The 22,695-nt window shown below is 50.8% G+C and overlaps 6 protein-coding genes across 6 annotated transcripts; 4 read left to right on the top strand and 2 right to left on the bottom strand.

Moving 5' to 3' along the window:
• Window positions 1-2,259: 2,259 nt before the first annotated feature.
• Window positions 2,260-5,044, bottom strand: LAJ45_07092 (uncharacterized protein; the record flags this gene model as incomplete). The annotated part of the gene is made up of 12 exons (XM_046116651.1): window positions 2,260-2,753; window positions 2,816-2,827; window positions 2,886-2,937; window positions 2,999-3,111; window positions 3,168-3,396; window positions 3,454-3,585; window positions 3,639-4,131; window positions 4,196-4,355; window positions 4,439-4,456; window positions 4,524-4,757; window positions 4,820-4,900; window positions 4,978-5,044. 12 exons carry the CDS (start codon window positions 5,042-5,044, stop codon window positions 2,260-2,262), a joined length of 2,085 nt encoding a protein of 694 aa, XP_045970053.1.
• A 1,046-nt stretch (window positions 5,045-6,090) lies between these two features.
• Window positions 6,091-8,037, bottom strand: LAJ45_07091 (uncharacterized protein; the record flags this gene model as incomplete). Its single annotated transcript, XM_046116650.1, has 3 exons — window positions 6,091-7,234; window positions 7,353-7,656; window positions 7,821-8,037. 3 exons carry the CDS (start codon window positions 8,035-8,037, stop codon window positions 6,091-6,093), a joined length of 1,665 nt encoding a protein of 554 aa, XP_045970052.1.
• A 3,509-nt stretch (window positions 8,038-11,546) lies between these two features.
• Window positions 11,547-14,616, top strand: LAJ45_07090 (uncharacterized protein; the record flags this gene model as incomplete). Its single annotated transcript, XM_046116649.1, has 3 exons — window positions 11,547-11,637; window positions 11,732-13,208; window positions 13,266-14,616. 3 exons carry the CDS (start codon window positions 11,547-11,549, stop codon window positions 14,614-14,616), a joined length of 2,919 nt encoding a protein of 972 aa, XP_045970051.1.
• A 973-nt stretch (window positions 14,617-15,589) lies between these two features.
• LAJ45_07089 (uncharacterized protein) lies at window positions 15,590-16,684 on the top strand (the record flags this gene model as incomplete). The annotated part of the gene is made up of 5 exons (XM_046116648.1): window positions 15,590-15,724; window positions 15,778-15,902; window positions 15,953-16,249; window positions 16,321-16,385; window positions 16,446-16,684. The coding sequence occupies 5 exons, from the start codon at window positions 15,590-15,592 to the stop codon at window positions 16,682-16,684; spliced, it is 861 nt and encodes a 286-aa protein (XP_045970050.1).
• Window positions 16,685-17,567: 883 nt separating this feature from the next.
• LAJ45_07088 (uncharacterized protein) lies at window positions 17,568-18,866 on the top strand (the record flags this gene model as incomplete). The annotated part of the gene is made up of 2 exons (XM_046116647.1): window positions 17,568-18,548; window positions 18,645-18,866. 2 exons carry the CDS (start codon window positions 17,568-17,570, stop codon window positions 18,864-18,866), a joined length of 1,203 nt encoding a protein of 400 aa, XP_045970049.1.
• Window positions 18,867-20,218: 1,352 nt separating this feature from the next.
• Window positions 20,219-21,893, top strand: LAJ45_07087 (uncharacterized protein; the record flags this gene model as incomplete). The annotated part of the gene is made up of 2 exons (XM_046116646.1): window positions 20,219-20,242; window positions 20,322-21,893. 2 exons carry the CDS (start codon window positions 20,219-20,221, stop codon window positions 21,891-21,893), a joined length of 1,596 nt encoding a protein of 531 aa, XP_045970048.1.
• Window positions 21,894-22,695: the final 802 nt, after the last annotated feature.

Genomic DNA, 22,695 nt, shown 5'->3' with positions numbered 1-22,695 from the left:
TTTTGAGATCAACGTCGGGGTGGTAGTGGTGGTGGTGGCAGCGCTCGTGCTTGGTGCTTTGGCGCATGGACAAACGTTAATTACCATGTTGAAATTGTTGTTTGAACTCAGAGACATTTCTCATTGGCAACCATCTGCTTATACAACCGCATGTTCAAAAGGACAGGGGCTTTAATGGCCTTCGAGAAAGGCCGGAGAATATGCTGTATCTGGTGTCTCCACTGCCGACAGCCGAAACTAGCTACATGTAGGTATATACCTCCACCAGTTAACGGTTTCTGAATGAGAAACCATGATGAACCAGGAATTCACACAACCCCTTCCTGTAGACTATGTTGGTTGCTGAGAGTGATTTTCGGAACATGTCATTCCCGTTGTAATAGTTGATTATTAACTAGGGTAGAGGTTCTTGGTACCCCCATTGGGAAGTAAATAATTGTTTATTAGGTGGATGACACCCAAAAGTTGCAACCTGTGTCACATCACAATTTTTGTTCTCGCAGACACACACGCTGGGAAAGCCGTGTTTCCCTTCTTTTTACCTAGATATTTCGGGGCATTTGGCCGAGCTGCGGGGTTGCTCCCAATAACGCGTGGCAATATTTCTTTTAATTTGCGATCAGGAGGCCAAATTTAAGCAAAAAAAAACAACAAAAAAAACATCGCTCTTGCAACACTGGCTTGCAAGTTTTTTGATGTAGTGGACGTCCACTGTCGCACAAGACGTCGAAATTACCTTTTATGGCGAGTATGAGCGAAGATTAGCGCTAGATAGGAGAATTCCCACGCCCTGTGTGACCATCTGCTGAACTAAATTAGTGGTGTATACATAGAGTTCGACAAGTGAAAATTGAATGGCCCAAAGACCTAAAAAAGAAGACATCCTTGTGGCAACTATGAAGAGATATTTCTTGGGAATCGATGCCCACATCCAGCTGTGTATAGCCGGTCATACGACACATTAAAATTTCCACCTTGAGTTCAATGGCCCCAGTTTTCTGGTCTTCAAGCTGGCTGTAGGTGACTGGTTTAGCAGTCAATGAGGGAGGAAGCCCCGAAGACCGAGCGAATGGGCCACAAGGATGGTTAACTGAAGGACTGGACGATAACGACAGCCAAGGAGGTATCGATTGTAGTGGAGACTAATCACGCCAGGTATCGCAATAAAAAATAAGTTTTGAAGTTATATGTTGATTAATTTGCAATTGAGAACCCTCACAATGCTGTTGCAACGTCATCTAGTTTTAATTACGTACGCTTCAGTGATGGGCACAGTTCGGCTGACCATCAGCTCAGTCTTACTAGGTCACTCAGACTGTATTCATGCACGTATGTAGTAATATGTGTCCCAGGATGACTTATGAAGATGCAATATTATGGCAGACAAACTATCGAACATTTCTTCGTAACATCACCTATGAATGTGTGGTGAGACGTCAGAGCCGGATCTTTCAAAGAATCGTCATGCTCAAGCCTTGTGCCTATACCTTAATACGAATACGAGACGGAATGGGATCTAGCGGTCTATGAACTGGAATGTTGGAGCCGATGGGAACTCTGCTCCAGCCAGAGGTACAGTGTCCAAGCACCCTTTTAATAACACGTCAATATTTACGGAGCGAAATCCTTCCATCAACCTCCACCAATTCAGTGTATCCATCTGCCTTACCCGGGCTTCGCATCATGAGTAAACAGGAGAAACTAACCACACCGATCCCTTACTTGATGCGAAACTATTGTTTTCATGAAAGGGTGCGCGTATCCTTATCTCTACCGCAACATGCAGGAACTCCGATTCGGCCAGCGTTTGTTTTGGTTCCGGGTACCCACGAGGAAGTTCATGAATTTAAGAACCTAGATCTATTTTTTTATATTCACTGCAGGCGTGGCAGACGGGATGTATGCATTGCCTTGCGGGAGTGGCGCCGCCGGCCGGTCTTGTTTGCGATCATACACCTGCACTCGGCCCTCAGCCCTCGGGTTCCAGAGCTCCGAGATTTGTGAAACCTAACCCTCGCATTTTCTGCCCAGTCTCTTGGAAGAGGTTACAGGTCGAAGTGGCATAGCCCCGTAGTCTATATAACTTAGTGGAGCGACCACAAGGGCCGTGTGTTTCTGCATGTTCTCAGTCACATCGCCGTCATCCAAACCTTAACCTTAAAAATTGCTGGGATTCTATTGATTCATGAAATATCACTCGCTGAGATTGTCTAACAGATGTTTCGAACCTACCCTCAACGGTCACCATGGGGATATCACTCAGTTCTCTCTCTGCACTTGCAACCCTCTAACCCTATTGACCACTGCCAACATCTCCAACTCCCTGCACCTCACTAGCTTACCCCCTACCACTGTCCCACCCCTCAGCGCATCTAAACCACCCTCATCCAAAGCGCGCTTCAGGTAGCTCGCCCACCGCCTCATCGTATATTTCAGGTCTAATTTGGGCATAAGGTTGAGTAACTCGGCACACGCATGCGTTTGCCCCTCCTCGACCAGCTGATCCAGCCCCGAGAGGTCCACAGCCTCATCTTCGCGATCTCGGCGTTGAATACTATGCATACCTTGGGCTCGGGGTGAGTGTGTGAGACGATGAAAGTCTGGCAAGATCGGAATGCGACTAGTGACGCTGCCGTAGGTGTCGTCTTGGTCGACGGTGACAGGGAATTGCGCAACGATCTCGCGTGCACGGGGGGTGATGTCATGGGCATGGTAGGACTCCATTCCAATGACAGTATTGGCGATAGTTAGGTCTGAGGAGATAATAATTTAGTCATCTGCAGTGGGTGTTTCATGGGGGTATGGATATAGTTACAATCGCCGCATCCTAAGAAGAGAGATATTAGTACAGACGGAGAAAGGCGTTAGTGGAGCAACCATCTTACCTCCGATAATTATTACAGTCGAAACACCACAGTTCTCGAATAATGCTTTTGCCTATAAAGTTATAAGATAATTAGCAACCATATTGCAGTATCAATATCACTGGAAGACGGACTTTAGAGACAAAAGGCGAGATCGGCTCGGACTTAATCAGCTCCTGCATCCTACGATCCCTCACTAGGAAATTAGTAGCACTCGTATCCTCATCGATTAGTAAAGTAGTCGCGCCTAAATTAATATTAGACCCCGAAATAGTAAACATGGAAAGCAACGTCTGGACCAACCGATCTCAACGGCCTCCTGGATATTTGCAGCCATAGAAGTGCTCCCTGAAGCATCTGTCGAGGTAAAGCTCGTCGTGGTGGTGTGTGGTCCTGGGAGGTTATTGATAAATGGCGATATATCCGTTCCAACGACATTCCGGCCATCTTCGGCGCGGATCTTGAACGCGTTGATGTCGGTGACTACGAGTTCTCTGCCATCTCCAGGTACAACATTGTATATTCCAAATTCCTGATATCAAAGGTTAGCTCGACGAGTCACTTGAGACGCGAGTGGGTATGTAGTTACCAATGCTTCTAATAGTGTAGTTTTACCATGGAAACCACCACCAGTAAGAACGGTAATTCCACGAGGAATTCCCATTCCCTCGACTGCGATTTTGGCTCCCGCAGCATCTAGAACATCGGTTTCAATCCTCACCTACAGCCATTAGCGGTCGTCGCTGCGCAAGAAGATCCCGGAAAGCAACACACTTTCAAGGGCTCTGGTGCTACAAATGGCACCGCTATATCTTTTGACATCGGGTAGGGACTCGCCCCCGAAGCTCTCGGAAGAATTGAACCATTCCCCACAAAAGCCACAAGATTATATTTCCCCAACGCTTCTCTGAGCGCTTCCTGGACTTCTATAGACCTTATATGCTCCCAAACGTTCTTGGAGTCAAGATTCTTCCACAAAAGTCCCTTTTGGACCAATGCCGGGATCTGCTTCAATATCAGGTCCTGGGCTGCATCAGCAAGAATAGTCCGTCCCCGCGCAGGCAAATTGAGCGTAAATCGTAGTTCGATGAACGAGTCCTGGATCAGGCAACTGGTACGCTCGAGGACCTGCTGTGAAGGATAGTTTATTCCAAAATCGCCACCTTTAGGGCCGGACCATCCGCGGCCGCTTTCGCTCACGTCGAGACCGTGGGATGTAATGACCTGCTGTACCTGTCGAGTGATGTAGTCACAGAAGGCTATTTTTCTGTAAGGCGGAGAGGGGAATGAGTATTTGGTGGATAATTATGGGGAGGCAAGGGGCGCTTTACCTGGTACGGGTATTGAATGTATCTCCCGGGATTCCTGCATCATTTGTAGAGACTTTAACTCGGAAACGGGACGGAGGGGCGAAGCTGTCACTTTGGACTTTGTCGATAAAGAGCTGGTAATCGATATTTTCGGTGGCGTGAGTGCAGTTGTATGAACCCTCTGTAATATAAAGATTTAAGTGTCAGTAATGCATTGGTTATTGTGTAATATCGCTCGTTTGCCTGGATAGGTATTGGTCTTACCAAGATTTCTATAACTCCCTAGAACCAACCAAATACCGATTAACAAAGTTCCATAAAATTATATTAGCTATGGGAAGATACTTACCATAAGTCTGGTTGTGCAGTCCTCTAAGGATATTTTCCAATTGCTGCTGGTTTCTGGGACTTTGAGAAGGTGTAGATTGGGTGCCCTCAGTAGATGGTCTTCCTCTACCAAAACCACCACCGCCGCCACCTCTACTAAAACCACCACCACCTCTGCCACCACCTCCGCCGCCTCTCCCACGATATCCTCCACCTCCGCGACCACCTCCGCCTCTGTATGGATGCCCACCGTAATCTGTGTTACTCGATAAATCTTAGCAGATATTTACATATTTGCAAGTGATTCTGGGCACCTACCAGACATTTCCCTTGTAGTCGTACTGAAATAGCTTGCTTGCAGGAATATTGCACGGTTTGTAACGTTATTCACGGTAGAAGCTGTGGAAGTTAGAGTATAATATATCCTCCAAGCTAGTCTATTGAGGAACTACTAGCAGAATGTGAGGGAGTCTTACGCGCAATACTTCTCTCCAACAATTTCAGACCACGCGCACTGGATCGGGCAACTGGTAGTACCGTCATTTTAATCTTTATTTTCTAAGTCTGGCAGTTGGCTGGTGGTTTACGAACGATGCGTGCGGCTCTAGGCAGCGGGCTAACCGCTTTCGGCGGTTTGCATGATATCGTTTCACAAGCGGATGTTTTCTTCTGGTACGAGTGAAGAAGTACCTTTGGTATGTAGTAGCAATCAAAGTAGAACCAATAGGACAGAATAAAGTTATCTATTTCCAAAATTTGTCCAGTATAGACTCCCCATAGCTTTTAGGTTGTTTAGATATCGCTCCCTACAAGGAAACACTTAGACACGATATACATATAGCTCACATTAAAGTTTCAAAGTAGTTTATATATCTCATATCATGATGAATCTTTATCACTGTTTGCAAGAGTTTCTATCGGAGTTCTAAAGTACGCGGCATCACGAGATCTGGTTCAGATTGAAATGCTTATTCAACCTAAAATTGGATCCCATGTTCTACGCCTCCTACCATAATTAAGTAGCGTTACCGTAATAGGGAATGTATTAAAGTGTTTAATCGAGAGAATACTCTCGGGTAATGTGATCATAGGCAGGGTTGGAAACATCTGTCTCAAGTATCTATTATGTACTGGATTAACGATTCTTCGTGGTTGAGTACTAGCCCCTTATGATCGTATACCCCCAACACAAGGCAATAGTGATGAGCACTTGATATTGACAATTTAAACTGCTGTATCTGAGCATTATCGAGTAATTGATATCTCATTGCAATTGGAGGATAGTCCCCCTAAGAAAATACATGGAAACAAACCACAAAAATCCATCCCAGAGATAAAAAAAGCAAGAAATAGACATGGAAACCAGCTAGAAACCATCACAACCATAAACGGCATCCAGACTTTGGCGGTTTATCCGCCACCTTACCCATTTTTCGCCAAAGATATAAAATAGCAATATAACAACAGGAACCAGAATAAAAGATACGAAAGCTCCTTAGGAATGCAGCAATAATAAGAAAAAAAGATAAAAGACAACCGCTCATGCTCACCAAACTAAAAATATAGAGTTTACAAAAACAGTATTTAAATTATTGGCCCTGCCCGGACCAACCTCCATTCCACATGCCCTGGCCCATGTTCTCCTGGAATCCCGGCTGGCCCATGCCCATGCCCGCACCCATACCGCCCATGCCGCCCATGTTCCCCATACTCATATTCATTCCCCCCATCCCCATATTCATAGCCGGGTTCATAGCCGGGTTCATAGGGCCCATATTCATGCCCGGCATACCCATATTCATGCCCGGTGCCCCCATGCCCGGAGCTCCCATGCCCGGCACTCCCATCGGCGCCCCCATGCCCGGGACGCCCATCCCCTGCGTCATCCCCGGAGCTCCCATTCCTTGCGTCATCCCTTGAGGGACCATCCCTTGTGAGCCCATCCCTTGTGGACCCATCCCCATCGCCATGCCCGCCATATTTCCCATCATTGCTTGCTGTGGCATCCCCGGGTGCTGCCCCATTGAAGTTACAGGAATCCCATTACTCATGCCGGTCGACACGATACCGGGATTCATACCCATACTCGAGGGGATGCCACCCATCTGAGCCTGCATCTGGCGGCCTTGCGCCTGCGCCTGCGCCTGCGCCTGCATCATTGCGGCGTGGCGCTGCTGTTGAAGGTGGGCATAGTTCGGGTTGATGCCCTGCTGGTGCTGTGGCTGTTGTTGGTGCTGCACCATCTGTGATGGGTTATGCTGGGCAGGATTCTGCTGCTGTGAGTACTGTACATGCTGCCCTGGCATTCCCGCCATGCCCGCCATATGCTGCATCGGCTGCTGTGGCTGTTGTTGCTGCTGCTGAGGTGGCATCTGGTGCGATATTTGCGCAGGAGGCGTCGGCGACGCGGCGTGTCGAGGCATCTGCGCATGTTGAGGTGTCTGCGGAGGTTGTGGCTTGTTGTCTACAGGTACCACCTTTGGCGACGCGTTCTGACTGCCTCGACCTCCCTGGGAGTTGGCATTCTGTCGCTGCTGATCGAGCGGAGGAGGGTTGGTGGGCTTTACACCTGGGTATAGCGCCTGTAGCCTCTTGTATAGGTCTGCCAGAACTGGCATGTCCGGAGGGGGGACGAGAATGTTAGGGGAGGGCGGGACTTGTGAGGCGGGCTTGTGGGATCGGTCGGCGATGGCGGCAAGATAGGCAAGATTGCATTGGAGGCGACGCATACACCTGTGAGTGATATCTCGTTAGTTCTTGGGTTCAACTATGCTTATTAGTTTTCACCGGAGGAAGGACATATGGCGAGAACGAGGTACGAAGTCATGAAGGAAGAATGTTTTGCGCGTACTCATAAAACCCCTTGTCATGCCCAGCTCTCTCCTCGCCGGGCTGCGATGGGTTTTTCCCATTGGCCTGGATGGACACCGTTTCCCTTAGAAGCTCTGCATTGATTTCGAGGAGGAGCGTGACACGGCTCTTGTCCAGTTGTAGCTGGTTCTGAGATTCCATTTGTCTGTTGAGCAGTAGCTGCTGTTGATGTACGGCTATTGATGAGGCCGATATTGACGAGGCCGAGGTGGGTGTGGACGGTGATTGTTGCTGCTGAGATGCCTGTTGTGACACTGATAGTGACGACGAAACTAAAGACTGGCCTAAAGAGAAATCAAAACCATCCCACATGGGAAGGGTAAGAAGTTAGTCTACTATACATATCGGTACATCGACTCCCAGCAAGGAAGAGAGGGCCAAGGAGTGCCCAAAGCATCGCTCCTTTCCTCTCCTCCATCATAATCAATCACATCGGCGACCCGCATACCTTGATACGAAGGATGTTGACCTAGAGCAGCCTGGGACGCCTGGAGCTGCTGCTGGTAGGCGTGGAGTGGATTGTTATCCCTCGCAGCTATTGCCCCTACTCCTGCTCCTGCTCCTCCTACAGGGGCAGCCATCATAGGGATAGCGCCGCCGACGCCGCTGTGGTGGCTGGCGGCTGAACTCGAGATGCTGGAGCCGTTAGAGGCTGGTGGCGGCATGATCGCTGTCGAGGACCCATTCATGACAACAGGTGTAGAGCTCAGGTCGCGGTATTGGTGTTTGTAGTGGTTGTGTGTGTGTGTGTGAAACGGGGATAATGCTTTTTCGATTTGAATTTTTCCAGGCGTTGAGGCTGATTTGCAGTGCAGCCAAGTGAACCAGGGATTTGATCTGCCCCCGGATATTTTTGTGGAGTGGAGAGGAGAGCTCGGCGAATTCTTGAGTGAGTGGTCTGGATCCTCGATTGGGAGGAGCTTTCTTTGTACGTGCGGAGGGAATTAATCATATAATAATGACATTATTGCCCCCACGATAGCTCCACTGACTACCTAGCACCATGCAAGTTCTCAACATCGACATGCACATATCTCCTACTTTGTGAAAATATAGATTATAGATGAAGGTACTACATGTAGTGACCATATCGACCGATGTGATGTTCAGCTTCGAATAATGATTTAACTAAAGCAGGCCGAATTTCTCGAATGCTCTCTAGAATCAAATCTGTCCTCCTCGGCCAGCGTATGGATACAGGCATGCATTTCCGATGGCCCATCGAGACCAGAAAGAAATCAACCGGTCTCAAACCAAGGATGGATGTAACAACTCCATTGATCCGGCGAACAATAATTAGTTTACGAGGTTGATATTTGTGGGTACATGAACTCGTATTCTGGAGAGAAAATACTTGTACAATACCTACTACATACATGTGGCCTAGCTACATCTCTATTACCCGGAATATTAATCCACAGAGAGAATGTGGCGTAACTAACACGAGCCTCTTTCTAAGTATTGCTTTTATCCGGTCTCTTTTTTTGTTTCCAGGGGGTGGCCATCTAATTGATTCCTGTGGTTTGATGGAGGGATTTCCCAAAAATGCGTCCTTACGGGAATTTTTGTGGCCCCAATATTGGGTTAGATACATATCGTACGATACAGTCTAGATCCATGGTCTTTGGGAATTAAGATCCCTTGGTATGTACTTGCATGTGTTCTACCGCAATTTCTAGAACATCTTGAGTTAGATCCGGGGCAAACATTTAATCTTGGGGTACCTATCGTATACACACTGTTCAGATGCCGTCAAGGGTTAGTTGTACCTACATAGACATTGCATCGATGTCAATGATCGATTTCTCACGATGTGAGGTTTACATAAGATTCTCATACAAAAAGATCATCAGGAGTCCAGGACCCTGCACAATCCTGTCTCAGAAGACAGAGGTCGCCACCGCCCTAGTGAAAAAAAATCCCCCTCGACGTGTTCGTTGCTTTTGAAGTTTCCGCGATGTAGGGGCCGAGGTGTGGCCTTTTGAGATCGTTGAAGCTTTAACTTGTTCCTGAGAAATGTCAAACGCTCGATACAGTTGTGCATGCTATAATGACGTAGTTGATCGCCTATGATGAGACAAATGGAGCAAATGGAGCTCGGAGGTAGGCCTTTCAGCTTCTAGAATTGAGTATGGTATATTATGTCACCACACGTGGAGTCTTGCGCTAAAAGGATAGTACGAATACACACGGGTGAAGGGACCTTATTTCGTAAGCATACATGCAACTTTAATTTGACCTCTAACGTCTCCTGACCTACTTCACTCCACATGTCACCCGGCCTCAAGATAATACATAACCCTGAAGTACACGTGTATAGACATTTAAAAACATGGTATTCCGGCTGATTGAATCTTGTTGTCGGGACGGGGTGTTCCACATTGACAAATACTAAAGAAAGGCCTAATAGACCTAGGGCACAAGGTGACGATGCAGCTTGCTTATCCAGATTAGATTGGTATCAGTCGTAGTTGAAGTTTAACCCACAGCCTGTGGTGTTATCTGTGCTCTTGTCTCTCGTTTATTGCGCTGTGATGGCCGGATATGATCTTTGTTAGATATGTGTTTGCTTGCAAACTGCAGTCAGCATACTCTCTAATCTAGAGTGAAACCCACATACCCACTATTATATCAACCAGGCCATGCATCACATCACTTCTACACGGCTTCGAGATGACCGTGTTGCGATAGTACCAACGTATTGAACATCGTCGATCAAAAATTGTTTTCAGGTCGATGCGATGAGAAGCCCCGTACCTACTCCCGTCCGTCCGTCCCGAGGCGTCCGGGCGTGTGTGAGGCTATCGTGCATACATATGTCGTGTCAAGAGGAAGGAAGGGAGGGGAAGAAAAAAAAAAGGAGTAAATCATTTACATTCCCACTTTTTTTTTTCCATTTACGGGTGGCTGCAGACTGGAAGAAAGGAAATTTCCCTTAAGAGTTTTACTGGTTGCACATATGTGCTCCCGAGCAGGGAGGGAGGCTCAACTAACTGCAGACAATCGTGAAAGACGAGACACAAGCCAACTAGCTAATTCAGACTGGGTAGGTGGGGTAGGTGGGTGAGCGGTATTAGGTACATAAATGTACTTCGTGCATAGTAGATTTTGTGAGTGGCAGCTTGTATACATATGTCCTTTATCGGGTTATAGAACTTGTTGAGGGCGGGTAGGACCTCGCTGTTCTCCGCGATCAAGTCAGAATGGTCCAAGTATGAATAAAATGGCCCTGTCGATACTCAGGGTGCATACTCTAGAGTATGTACCTACAACAAATGACGCAGAGGCCAGGAGGGAGACTTTCTAGAGAATTCGACAAAAACCTTCAAGATGGTCCAAAAATGACCTGTGAGATGATCGATGGAATATGGCACTGTCTGTCCTTGCTACCTTCCCACATATCATGTAGTGTCGGGGTGAGTGTGTGATTGGAGTATGCGTTGTCCAGCATAGCAACGGTTGCCTTGAAGGGAGTCAAAAGCCGGGGAGGGAAAGCAGATCCCTGCTTCTATTCGTTGACTGGCATTTGAGAAGGACGAGTTAGGTGGGGAGAGGGCGCGGAGACTGAAGAAAGGTGTGGGAATCCGCCATCTGGGAGAGTTTACATCTCAGTAGAGTATGTACATGTACTTCTTACTCCAGAGTCCAGGGTCCCCTCCACGCTAGATACGCACAGAAAAACAACACCACATCCCCTTCTCCTCCCGCACACATCATTTTTTGAGTGTTCTGCAACTCTAACCGCCCCCTCCCCCTCCTTCTTCCTCGGACCCCCCACTCACCCCCCCTCCATTATTTTTCCTTCTATCCGTTATTTCCTTCTACCTTACCTATCCTTCATCTATTCTCCTCCTCTTGTTTACTCCCCATCGCTCTCCCGTTGTTTGGGTTACGATTCGTTGGTTCCCCGCTCTGTAGCTGCACACGAGCAGATTTCTACCAACAGACACATACAGTCAAACGCCTACATCTTACCCCACAAACGAGTCACGAGCTTCAGTAGTGGTGAATTTACCTGGCCAAACAGATCTAATCATTAAAGATCTACAATAGTCTTTACATCAATTTTACCATTTGGGTGATACCCAAAACGATTTTGTTGATCGACCACGCCCCCAAGCCCGTATAACCTACTTCCTGGCCACCGCGGAGGCCCGGGAGCAACTATATTTAAATGGCACCTAGTGAGGTTGACTTCTACAAGACACTCTCTGTCCACCGGCATGCAACCGACAATGAGATTAAAAAGGCATTTCGAAAAGCTGGTTGGTCTAAACCCTTTACATTCATACTTCTTATCGGCTTCCCCGTGTTTCATCCAATTTGGCTTTATTCTGACTTTGCATGCTCTATATGTAGCTCGAGACACCCATCCGGACAAGAACCCAGATGACCCCATGGCCAAGGAGAAGTTCCAGGAACTTCAAAGGGCGTATGACACTTTGAAGGACCAGCTTGAACGAAGTAAATATGATGAGGATAACCAATATCATGGTCTTCCCGAAAGCCAGCGCCCTAAACCCAAGTCGAAAACAGCTACGCGCTACACCTCTAGCTCATCTACCGGTGCAACTGGAGCTACGCCTAGCTGGGGCGCACCTCCTACCCCCTTTGGGAGAGGGTTTACACATCAAGCTCAAGCACATACTACGCCTAGCTCCCGCCACACTGGGGCACACAAGTCGACCTATGAAGATTTCACGAGCACATATGGCAGTGCTAGAAGGCAGCGTTCTGGAGGATTTGAACGTTCTGGATTTGATTACGCTAATAGCTACCGCGCAACACCGCCTAAGCAAGCTACTAATGATTTCGATGATAGTTACGATGGTTACTATCATGACCGAGGCGGATATCGTCCAGAATCACCACGAAATCGTGAGAGTGCATACACTCGCACTAGCCAACGGCAATCTAATACAACACCTGCTGGGACCCCTAACCCTTCTACCTCAACTCGTAGGGCACATTCAACAGTGGGTGGAAACCGGGATCCGGCTGCTGGCACTGATTTTAATCTCGGGGCTTATATCAAGGAGCGGAGGATGGCAGAGGAGGGGGAAGCAAGACAAAGAGAAGAAGAGGCCAAGGAAAGACGCAAAAGGGAAGAGGCAGCAGCTGAAAGGGAGAGTCAGCGGCGGCGCGCTGAAGAAAAAAGGCGGAAAGAAGAACAAAAGAAGAAGGATGAACTGAGAGCCCAGGAAGACCAGAGGAGAGCCGAAGAAGAGGCAATGAGAGCTTCGGTGGAAGAGGAGGAGAGAAGGAGACAACGTTGGGCCCAGTCGGAGACCAGTCAATATTCCAGAAATGGATTTCGTGCAGATCCGCCAGTGTTCCACGGCCTTAGGGATGAAGATTTGTCGAGGACGGCAGATGAGCGGTTGGCCGAAGGGCGAAGGTCCAAAACGGCCACATCAAGGAGCAATTCTAGGAGATCACCAAATAAACCTAATTCTGCGCGACGCGATAACGAACGGGCGACCAATGATACGGATGGATGGGGAGCCAAGTCCGGCAGTGATCACTCGGGGACGTATACCCGTTTCACCTCTGTAAATCCTGATGAGGAGGAAAATTATTATGATACAGTCAAGAGAAACCAGCGGGATACGCAGCAGAGATGGGAAGAAATGCTCAAAAAGGGTAGCGACAGGAATAATGTCCATGGCCACGGCAGAGCAAAAAGTGAGACACAACCGCGGGAGAGGCCCGGTTCGCCGGATCGCCCGCGTACATCCGGGCCTCACAGTGCTACCGATTCAGGATCAGGAGAGTCAAAGGGACAGAGTCCCAGTTTCGAGCCTTCCAAAAGACGTGAAAGCTCGACTGATTTTAGGTATTCTTTCTTGCCTTTACAGAGAGAGGTGTACCGTCCATCTAACGCGCGCTATAGCTTCAAATTCCCTACCCCCGGAATGGCTAGGGTAGATTCCTATAGATCAGAGCCTCACATCTCCCCTCCGCCTCCACAAGATAGCCCTTTCCAAAAGACTCCAGATTTCAATTTCCATACAGCCAGGGACATCCCAAATCCCTTTACTTACATTTCTCCTGAAAACAATGGCATACACAACTCGAATAAGCTACATGCAACGGCCCCATTTACTCGACCACAGAGCCAACCAATCTATCCTACACAAAAACAAACTGTTCCACAACCTCGGCCAACACCTCAGCCCCATCAGCAACAAAGGCAGCAGATGCAGCCACCGCAGCAGCGCGATTTCAGCGAATTCAAGAAGGAACTATGGAATGACCTTAATCAAATAGCATTCGAACTGCGCCCGTCTACCAGTCCAAAGAAGAAAAAGAGCGCTGCTAGTGTCAAATCTTTCAGCAAATATAGAAGCAAGAGCAAGGAGAGTGTGAATCTTAATAGTATGGCTGCTCGAGTGGAATCAGAGGAAGACAGCGATGATATCTCATCACCAAAGCAGAAGAATTTCGATCAGGGTGCAACACCGCAAAGTCCTCCCATTGGAGATGGAGAGTTTGAGCCCATGGATACTGCCCCAGACACCGGCATCCCCGATCCGATTAATATTCAACCAATGAGGTTGAATGGACACATGGGCCCTAGGAGCCCAATGGGGAATATTAGCTCTAGAGAGCCAACCCCAATTTCACCCCGTTCAACCAAGGAAGATGGATTAGACACAATGCACACGCTAGGATCCGTTCATCCTTTGAAAGCTAACCCATTGGAAAACATGGGCAGCCTGGCTTCAACCGCGCCATTTATTCGTAGCCCTGCTGAAGTCGGACTCAATGGTTTCGAGGAGCTGAAAGATAACCTTCCTTTCCCCTCTCGAGCATCGAACACCCCAAAGCCTCACTTCCCAGGCCCCTTACCAAAATTGAGGCCTGACCTGCGAGATATCTATGGACCCGCAACTCCTATGGAGGATACATTTGCCACACCAACTCCACCAAAAGTTCCGAAAACACCTGGAGAGATAGATCTGCCAACCTACAATCGATTTTTCGTGAGCGTCGAGGGCTATGTGGAGAACTGGAACGCTTATGAGGATAAAGTGCGCAAACAACAGGCATATTTGAGCAGCAGAAGTCTCAAAGACGTGGATTTGAACCAGGATGCGATCAAGAATTATATCAGGAGGGTCAAGGAGGAGGATTTTGTGCTAGAGGAATCCTACCGACAGGCTAGAGAGAAGCATATGGCTGCGCTCGAGGACTGGCTGGGGTACCGAGAACGGGTCATCAATAACAGGAACAATTCGTAGACTGGAATTACCTCGAAAGATGGCACGGAGAAGTAAGGTGTATAATTGTGCGCAGATTTTGATGCTGTTTGGAATTTAGGCATGATAAATCATTATGAGCCTAAACGATTTAGTGTTTCCCTTCTTTTATCATCCCTTCATTTTAAGACTCTCCTAAGGTGGAAGTCTTTTCGGCTTCTTTTTTTTTTTTTTTTTTAAGCAGCTAGCTTCATTGTCATCTGGTAAATGAGGCGTCTTTTAGTTTAAGACTTTCTCTTTATAAAAGGGATTCCTTCATCAAAAATGTAGAAGTCTTCTGTGTTTAAAGACTTTTCAGGTTGTCGAGTTTGTCTTTCTGCTCACTTTCTTTGCCTTTTTCTTTCTTTACGATATACCTTTTAGTGCTTTCCTTGACACTTTGGGACTATGGAAGGTTGTTTAGGGTTTTCTTTATTTTTTTTCTCTTCTCTTTCTTTTCGTCTTATTTGGACTAGGGGCTATCTATGTAGGGGTTCTGGGTCTTTGTATTATTACTACTAGGGTATTTTGCGAGCAGAGTGGAGGGGTGGTGATGGTGGGAGGGGATGGGGGCATATTGGGTATAACGATTGATGGTAGATTTTATGAGTAAATGAGTCACGGTGAATTCTATTCCCAAGAACGGTTCAGAAGCATGTATGTAGTTAATTGGAATGTATGTTTACCATTTAATTATATTTTCGCAGTGTTGAGACTCGAGTGATGTCTACTCATGACCCGATAACGGACGAAGGCCCTTATCATGTGTATATCCCCAATCACCTGCCAATCCTCACAGTCAATCACTCGTCACGCTAACAAGCGCACGGACTAGGCGCCCAAGAGCCTCATGCAAACTTATTCCCCCACCATTAACCCCACCTCCACAAATTAAACCTCCGCTACCATAGCAGCCCTCAAGCCCCACAACGCCCCTTATATATTCTAATAACATACACAGTAGCGCTAGCCAGCCATGCTCTACCTCGTCGGCCTCGGCCTCTCCAATGAAAAAGACATCACCGTCGCCGGTCTCGAGATCGTCAAGAAATGCGCCCGCGTCTACCTCGAAGCATACACCAGCATCCTCATGATTGACAAGGCCAAACTCGTACTTCCTCCTCTCCCCGTTACCCCATTCTCCCACAGTCCTAACAGCAGTAGGAAGAGTTCTACGGCCGCGAGGTGATCATCGCAGACCGCGAAATGGTCGAGTCCTCCTCCGACGAGATCCTCTCCGGCGCAGGCAGCACCGACGTTGCCTTCCTCGTCGTCGGTGATCCATTCGGGTACTTCATTGAAATCTTCTTCTGGTATTTCTAGCTAACACACATGAGAGAGCCACCACGCACACCGACCTGCTGCTGCGCGCGCGCGAGCTGGCCATCCCCTTCCGCACAATCCACAACGCATCCATCATGAACGCCATTGGCGCGTGCGGGCTGCAGCTGTACAACTTTGGGCAGACGGTGTCGATGGTGTTCTTTACGGAGAACTGGCGGCCGGCGAGCTTTTATGATAGGATCAAGGAGAATAGGGATGTGGGGCTGCATACGCTGGTGCTGCTGGATATCAAGGTCAAGGAGCAGAGCCTGGAGAATATGGCGAGGGGCAGGAGGGTGTATGAGCCGCCGAGGTGGGTTTCTACGCTGGGTCTGTGCGGGCGGGGAGTGGGGTTGTGGGGGGGCTGACGGTGTGTGGGGACAGGTATATGACGGTTGCCCAGTGCGCGCAACAGATGCTCGAGATTGAGGAGGAGAAAGGTGAAGCCGGTACGTGACCCCCCTCCCTACGCTCATATTCCTCTTACTTACCACCCTGCCTATATACAGCATACTCACCTACCACGCTCGCCATCGGCGTGTCCCGCCTCGGCTCAGAGGACCAGCAGTTTGTGGCGGGAACACTGAAGCAGCTTTCAGAGGCGGATCTGGGCCCGCCGCTGCACTCGCTGGTGCTGCTGGGAAAGCGTGTGCATGAGCTCGAGATCGACTATATCCGCCCGTTTGCGGTGGATGTGGAGGAGTTTAATAGGGCGTATGAGTTGGAGCACGGGAAGAAGGCTGCTTAGACTTGGTGCTGTAGATGCTGTAGATAGGGAAAATAAAATAAAAAAGACTTGGATGTAGTATGGTAGAGGATTTGGATTCAGAGATTGGAGGTTACCCTCCCCTAGCATAGGTATTACTTCCAGGCCACTGAAAATTGTGTGGGCGAGTGTGGCCTAGGAGTAGACAGCTCGCCATGGAGGAACACCGAGTGAGTTGAATCCCCCGTTGACCGTCATGGATTCATACCCAATTCCGGGGGCGGGAGTGCTTGCATAAATCGGACCTGATCCCCTTAAAAAGACATACTCCTTAGTATTGGCCGGCCGCTTCTTGTGGGTTAGGTCTCTGGCCCCCATAATTGCAGCTTGAGCTATCTCAGCTTCTCGCTTGACACTTGCTCATTATTTGATGTCCCCCCCCCCCCCCTCCCATTCGCTCATAGTTAGCTAGACTCCATTGAATTAATGTTAAGGGCCAAATACATATAGGGCCGGGTAGTTTTAGCGAAACTTTCCAATCTATATTCTTTTATAAAACGGCAGATTGCCTTCTACTAGGGCAACGACGGAACCGGGCACTACATGCATGTACATAATTACTTCCAAGATCAATCGTTGATACCCTTCGCACTAGTCCCATTACGGCCAGTGTCAATGACCATCCGGCAAGGTTTGCCAACAACCCCCATGGCAAGCAAACATGTCTAATCCCGTAGATAATATGACTCTACCCCCAATAAAAGCAAACTCCCCTCCCCAACTCACCTATTACTAACTCTAGAGTTAAAAAAAAAAAAGCAAACAACTGACTCTGACTCCGGATCCTTCCCCCCATTTTCCTCCTCCGACCACCGGAGTGTACTGTACTACTTCTTAATTCTCACCATCACGACCATCAATTACAATGCCGAAAGAAAACGCCGCGAATACGCTCTCGGCGCTCATCAGCTCTGTGCGGTCGTACGCCGCGCGGGGCGCCTCGCCGTCTCCGTCGAATTCTCCGCAGAGCAGGCTGATAGACATATCTGATCATGACGCAGTCCGCGAGGTCAGAGAAAGAAGATTCGAAGCGCCTGTAGCTGGCGAGCCACCACTAGGAGCACCACCACCACCACCACCACCACCACCACCACTACAGAAACCAGAAATTGGGGGCGAGAAACAAGCTTTCGCTGAGGATCAACCCCATCATGGCTGTTGTCAAAGCTACGGCTTCCACGCTGGCGAACAAACACCAACAACAGAACAAAGGCACGAGCAACTATCACCATCGGCGGCACTGCAGCTGCAGTACCAAGAAGAGGCGGCGCTGCAGTTACAGATACAGAAAGAGATCATCACCCAAGGTGCGGTGCTGCCCTGTGTTCCCACCGGCGGCACCGTACTACTACAGCCTGCATCTATTGGCCATGATCAGACGGGGCAAACCGCACCGGTGCCGGCGGTACTGCTAGTACAATCTGCGTACCAGCAGCCTACAGCCGTGGCCATGGCCCCAGATGAGCTAGAGCCAGAATCAGAGCCGGAGGAGCTAGAGCTCGTATCCATGATCCAAACCTGCGCCCCAAAAACCTCCAAGTACTCCCCAACCACACCCAAAGCCCGCAGAGTGTCCATCCCCGCCAGCCCTCTCGATCTCCCCCTCACTATGACTCGCCCTACCACCCTTCCTACTGCCTACAACCCCGGCCGCGGCCGCTCTCCTCAGCGCTCACTACCGCCGCTGCCACCACCACCACCAGCGGCGTATGAATACGACTTCTACGGGCGCCGCTCCGGCCGCGTGCACGCCCCGCCGGCGCCGAGGGACCGCGACGATCGCAGTAGCTCTGCGTTTATGGGCTTTGAGACCGATGAGGGCGGGGATGGAGACGATGAGCTTGATGTGAGTGTTTTTCCTCTATATTTTTTGTGGGGAGGGCGGAGGGGGGAGGGGGTAATGATTGGTTTGCTGATTTTTTGATTTTTTGCGGGGGCATAGGGGTGTTCGTGGAATGGTGGGAGCTTGAGGGAAAGGGGGAGGGGCAGAGGGGCGTGTTTTGGGTGGCCGATGGCGGGGGAGAGGGTTGGTGCGATGGTGGGGGAGATTGTGGAGAGCGTGGTGAGGATGGGGCCGTTTGATCCTTCGGAGGGGTGCGTGGTAGGTTTTTCTTCTTCTCTGTCTTCCGGGCTGGGCGGTATCGGGGTTTGTCCCAAGAGATAGACAAAATACATGTATCCTATACTAACCCCCGCCCCCTCCCTCCCTCTAGCCTATAATCTCGCTCATCAGCTCCTCCTCCTCGTCCTCCTCTTCCCCCACCCCCACGCCTCCCCCGCCGCGCAACCCCCGGAAGCGGCCGCCGTCTAGCCCTACCCCGGGACACTCTCACCCTCACTCTGCCCCGCCCTCCTCCTCCTCCTCCTCGTCGTCGTCGTCGTCCTCCTGCTCCACCTCCACCTCGTCGCTCAGGATCACGCACGCGCACAAGCGGCGCTGTCCCCCGGGGGTGTTGAGGACGGGGCCGTGGAATAGTACGGAGAGGATGCTGCTGGTGGAGAGCATGCAGGGCGGGGTGGACTTTGAGAGGCTGGGCGATATGATGGGAAGGGGCGCGGGGGATGTGTTTGAGAAGTTTTCGGATGTGGTGGCGGCGGGGCTGTATATGGGTGTGGAGGGGGCGGGGGTGGGGAGGAGGGATTGGGGGGTGCAGACGGAGGAGGAGGGTGTGGGTGTTTAGTTGGGGGTTCTGGTTTAGGTTTTTTTGTAGTAGTGGTGTTGCAGGCATAGATTTAGCTGTGAGTTTGAGTACTGGCCTTCTTTTCATGCGCCTATACATAGAACTTGTTAAGCTTGCAATTGGCCAACGGGACCATGAGTATCATTTGGGGTCTGCTGCATGGGAGGGTGCTTCATCACAGCTCCAGCTTAAGTGTTTGGTTCCCTTTTTGGCGGAGTGAGTCGAGACGAGTTGGGCATACATGCACGCACCCGACTAGAGCTTAGATTGCAATATGTTCACAGATTATCACTCGGTAGATAGGTTTGGAAGATAGCTGTTAGATAATTAGACAATGCTTAGGAGGGATTCTTCTCATGATCAATATGTAAATATGGACTCTATGGTTCGCATGAGCTCTTCATATCATCTGGCCGTTATTGACGATGAGCCAGATCTCTAAGGATCGAATCGCGATACTATTTCTCTATAATATACCACCTCGAGCTCGAGTCCTATAGAAGAACCCTCGTGCCGTGCCACTGTTACTGCTGCCCTGCGTAGTCTCCATCTCTCCTGTCCAGAGCGCCAAGCAGTGGCTTTGCATGGGGCTGAGACAGACGCCCTTGTGAGGCGCACAGAACCAGTCAAAGCTCTCTCTCTCTGAGCAACCACAGCAGACGTCGACAGAAGATCCTCACAACAGAGAGAGAGCTCGAGACATCGCCAACCATCGCCCACCCCCCCACCCCCACAGACAATGTGCAGAGCTCCCTAGACTGTCGATATCTCCACTGAAAGCTTCTGCACTGCTCAGACACCCGCACTCCACTCACAGATAGACTAGACATAAGCCATGGAGGACTCACCTTTGACACTGGTATAGTGCAATCATACCCCCCCCCTCTCTCTCCCCCCCACTCATGGCTGATATCTCCCCCTCCTCCTCCTCCTCCTAGGCACACCAACACGCCTCGACAGCATCCAACATCCTCCGCTCCTCCGCCCCACCACACGCCCCTAGCACGCTCCTCGCCGCCGCCTCCTCCCACGCCCTCGCCTCCACCTCCTTCGCCGCCGCCGCAAAACTCACAAAGGACCCCGAAGCCCTGCGCACGCTCGACCTCCTCTCCACCGAGCACGACCGCTGGGGCGCCCGCCTCCGCCTCGAGGCCGAACGCCCCGTCGAGCGCTTCGGCGCCGCCGCCGCCGCTGCCGCCCTCGAGACCGTCGTCGAGGGCTCCGGCTCCACCGAGAACATAAACGACGATGCGGATGCCGCCTCGAGGTCGAGGCCCAGCGGGGCAAGGGACTCCCTCCCGCCTGCGCCACTCCCGTTCGCGAATACTGGCACGGCGCCGATCCCGCCGAGGCTGCAGAAGAGTACCTCGTCGCTCGCAACGAACCTTGCCTCGGCGCGGGGCATACCGCAGCAGTCGCGTCTAGGGAGTGGGGGCGGCGCCACCTCGCCCAGCCGCCGGCGATCCCTGTTCCCTGAGCGCTCGCAGACACTGCCGACAGCACACGACTACCACACCACCACCTCCTCCTCCTCCTCAAAGCCAACCACAAACCCGCTGACCCTCCTCCCGCCCGACGACCCCACGCCCCCGCCGCCGCCCAAGCGCGCATCCACCACCCCGCGCCTCTCTACCCGCGCATCCGCACCAGACCTCACCTCCTCCACAGACGAGCCCTTCTCAAAGTTCTACACATCCCTCAACACCCTCGTCTCGCGCATCGGATCCCCATTTGCCGCCTCACTCGCCTTTGCCGGCCTCCCGCTCACAGACGACCCGGCCTCGCCCGCGCCCGACGCCGACGCGCCCGCACTCCTCCCGCGCGGGTGGACCGCCGGCCGCGCCGCTGCCGGTGGTGGCGGCAGCAGTGGTGGTGGCGCCGGCACCGCCCCCGCCGCCGGCGCAGAGAGCTTCTATGTCGTCCCTGTGTCCGGCGGCACGCTCAGCTACGCGGGAGTAGTGCGGCGCGGCGACGCAGGGCGCAAGACGAAGGAGGAGCTGCAGCTGGAGAACACGGGGCTGCGCCAGACGATCGACCACATGAGCCGGACGATGCAGAGCTGGCAGCGCAAGACGCGCGAGAGCGAGTGTGCGCTCAAGAACAGCATCCTGGCGATGGGGCCGGGGGCGGAGAGGGAGCTGCTGAGTCAGGTGCAGAGACGGTCGTGGATGCATGTGCCGTATGAGGAGGGGGAGGATGATGGTGCGGTTGGGGTTGGGGTGGGGGCGGCGGAGGAGAGGGTGGGGGTGTTGGAGGAGGAGTTGGAGGGGGTGAGGAGGGAGGTGGAGGGGGCGAGGAGGGAGGCGGAGGCGGCGAGGAGGGAGGCGGAGGAGTGGAGGAGGGAGGCGGAGGCGTGTAGGAGGGAGAATGAGAAGTTGAAGACGATGCTGGAGAAGTTGAAGGCGAAGTGGGAGAGGCTGAAGGAGGGGGCGAGGAGTAGGAAGGCGGCGGGGGCGGGCGGGGGGAGTGGCAGTGCGGGGGCGTTGGGGAGAGTGGAGGAGGGGGAGTAGTTGTGTTCTGGGGGGAGGAGGGAAGGGGGAGGGGGGGTTGTAATACTAGATATGGCGTTATCAGCATTCTTTCTTATTATTATTTCTTTTTTTTTCTTCCTTTTCTTCCTTTTTGCTTTTTTATACTACCGGCCTTCCGGCTCTCGTTTTTTCTCTCCTGTGGTGGTTGTAGGTTGCTAGTCTGGCCGGTGGGGGCGGGTGGGGGGGGGGGGGACTGTAAGTTAGCAGAGGGATGGAATAAATGTACAAGAGTTCGCTTTATCAGATCTTCTCTGTCTGTGTACGTGTGTGTACGTGTATCTGTGTGTATGTGTGTTGGGATGGTGGGTGGTGGGGTGGTGGTTTATATAGTCGATGAATTCAATATAGATGGCAATGTCATGATATATCTCGTCTCGGTGTGTTTTTGTTTCGAAGGTGTTTTCATGAGAGGGCTTGACGGGGGTGTTTTGTGGTTTTTATAGCTGTAGCTTTTGGTTCTTGCTGGTATAGCGGCCGTCTGGCGTGCTGGATATTGGTCTTCTCTTCACGCATAGTGATGGGCACGAGCCGAGCTGGCGCGAACAGGTCGAGCTCTCTTAGTGACGAGCCCGAGCCAGCTCGAGCCCATATCCAATAAGCTCGAGCCTAGTGAAACATTAGTAATGGTTCGAGAAACCCACAGCTTGGTGATTTATATGAGAATATATCCCCCCATTATTCATCCTGAATACGAACTCTGTATGCCGACTTACTGTAAGGTCTATTTTTAGGTATAAACATGAGAGCTCGAGCTGGCTCGTGCCCATCACTATTCACGCAA

The sequence above is a fragment of the Morchella importuna genome (genome assembly GCF_003444635.1).
Source record: "Morchella importuna strain M04M26 chromosome Unknown Morimp01GS022, whole genome shotgun sequence".
Lineage (NCBI taxonomy): Eukaryota > Fungi > Ascomycota > Pezizomycetes > Pezizales > Morchellaceae > Morchella > Morchella importuna.
This window is presented reverse-complemented; position numbering and strand designations above follow the sequence as displayed.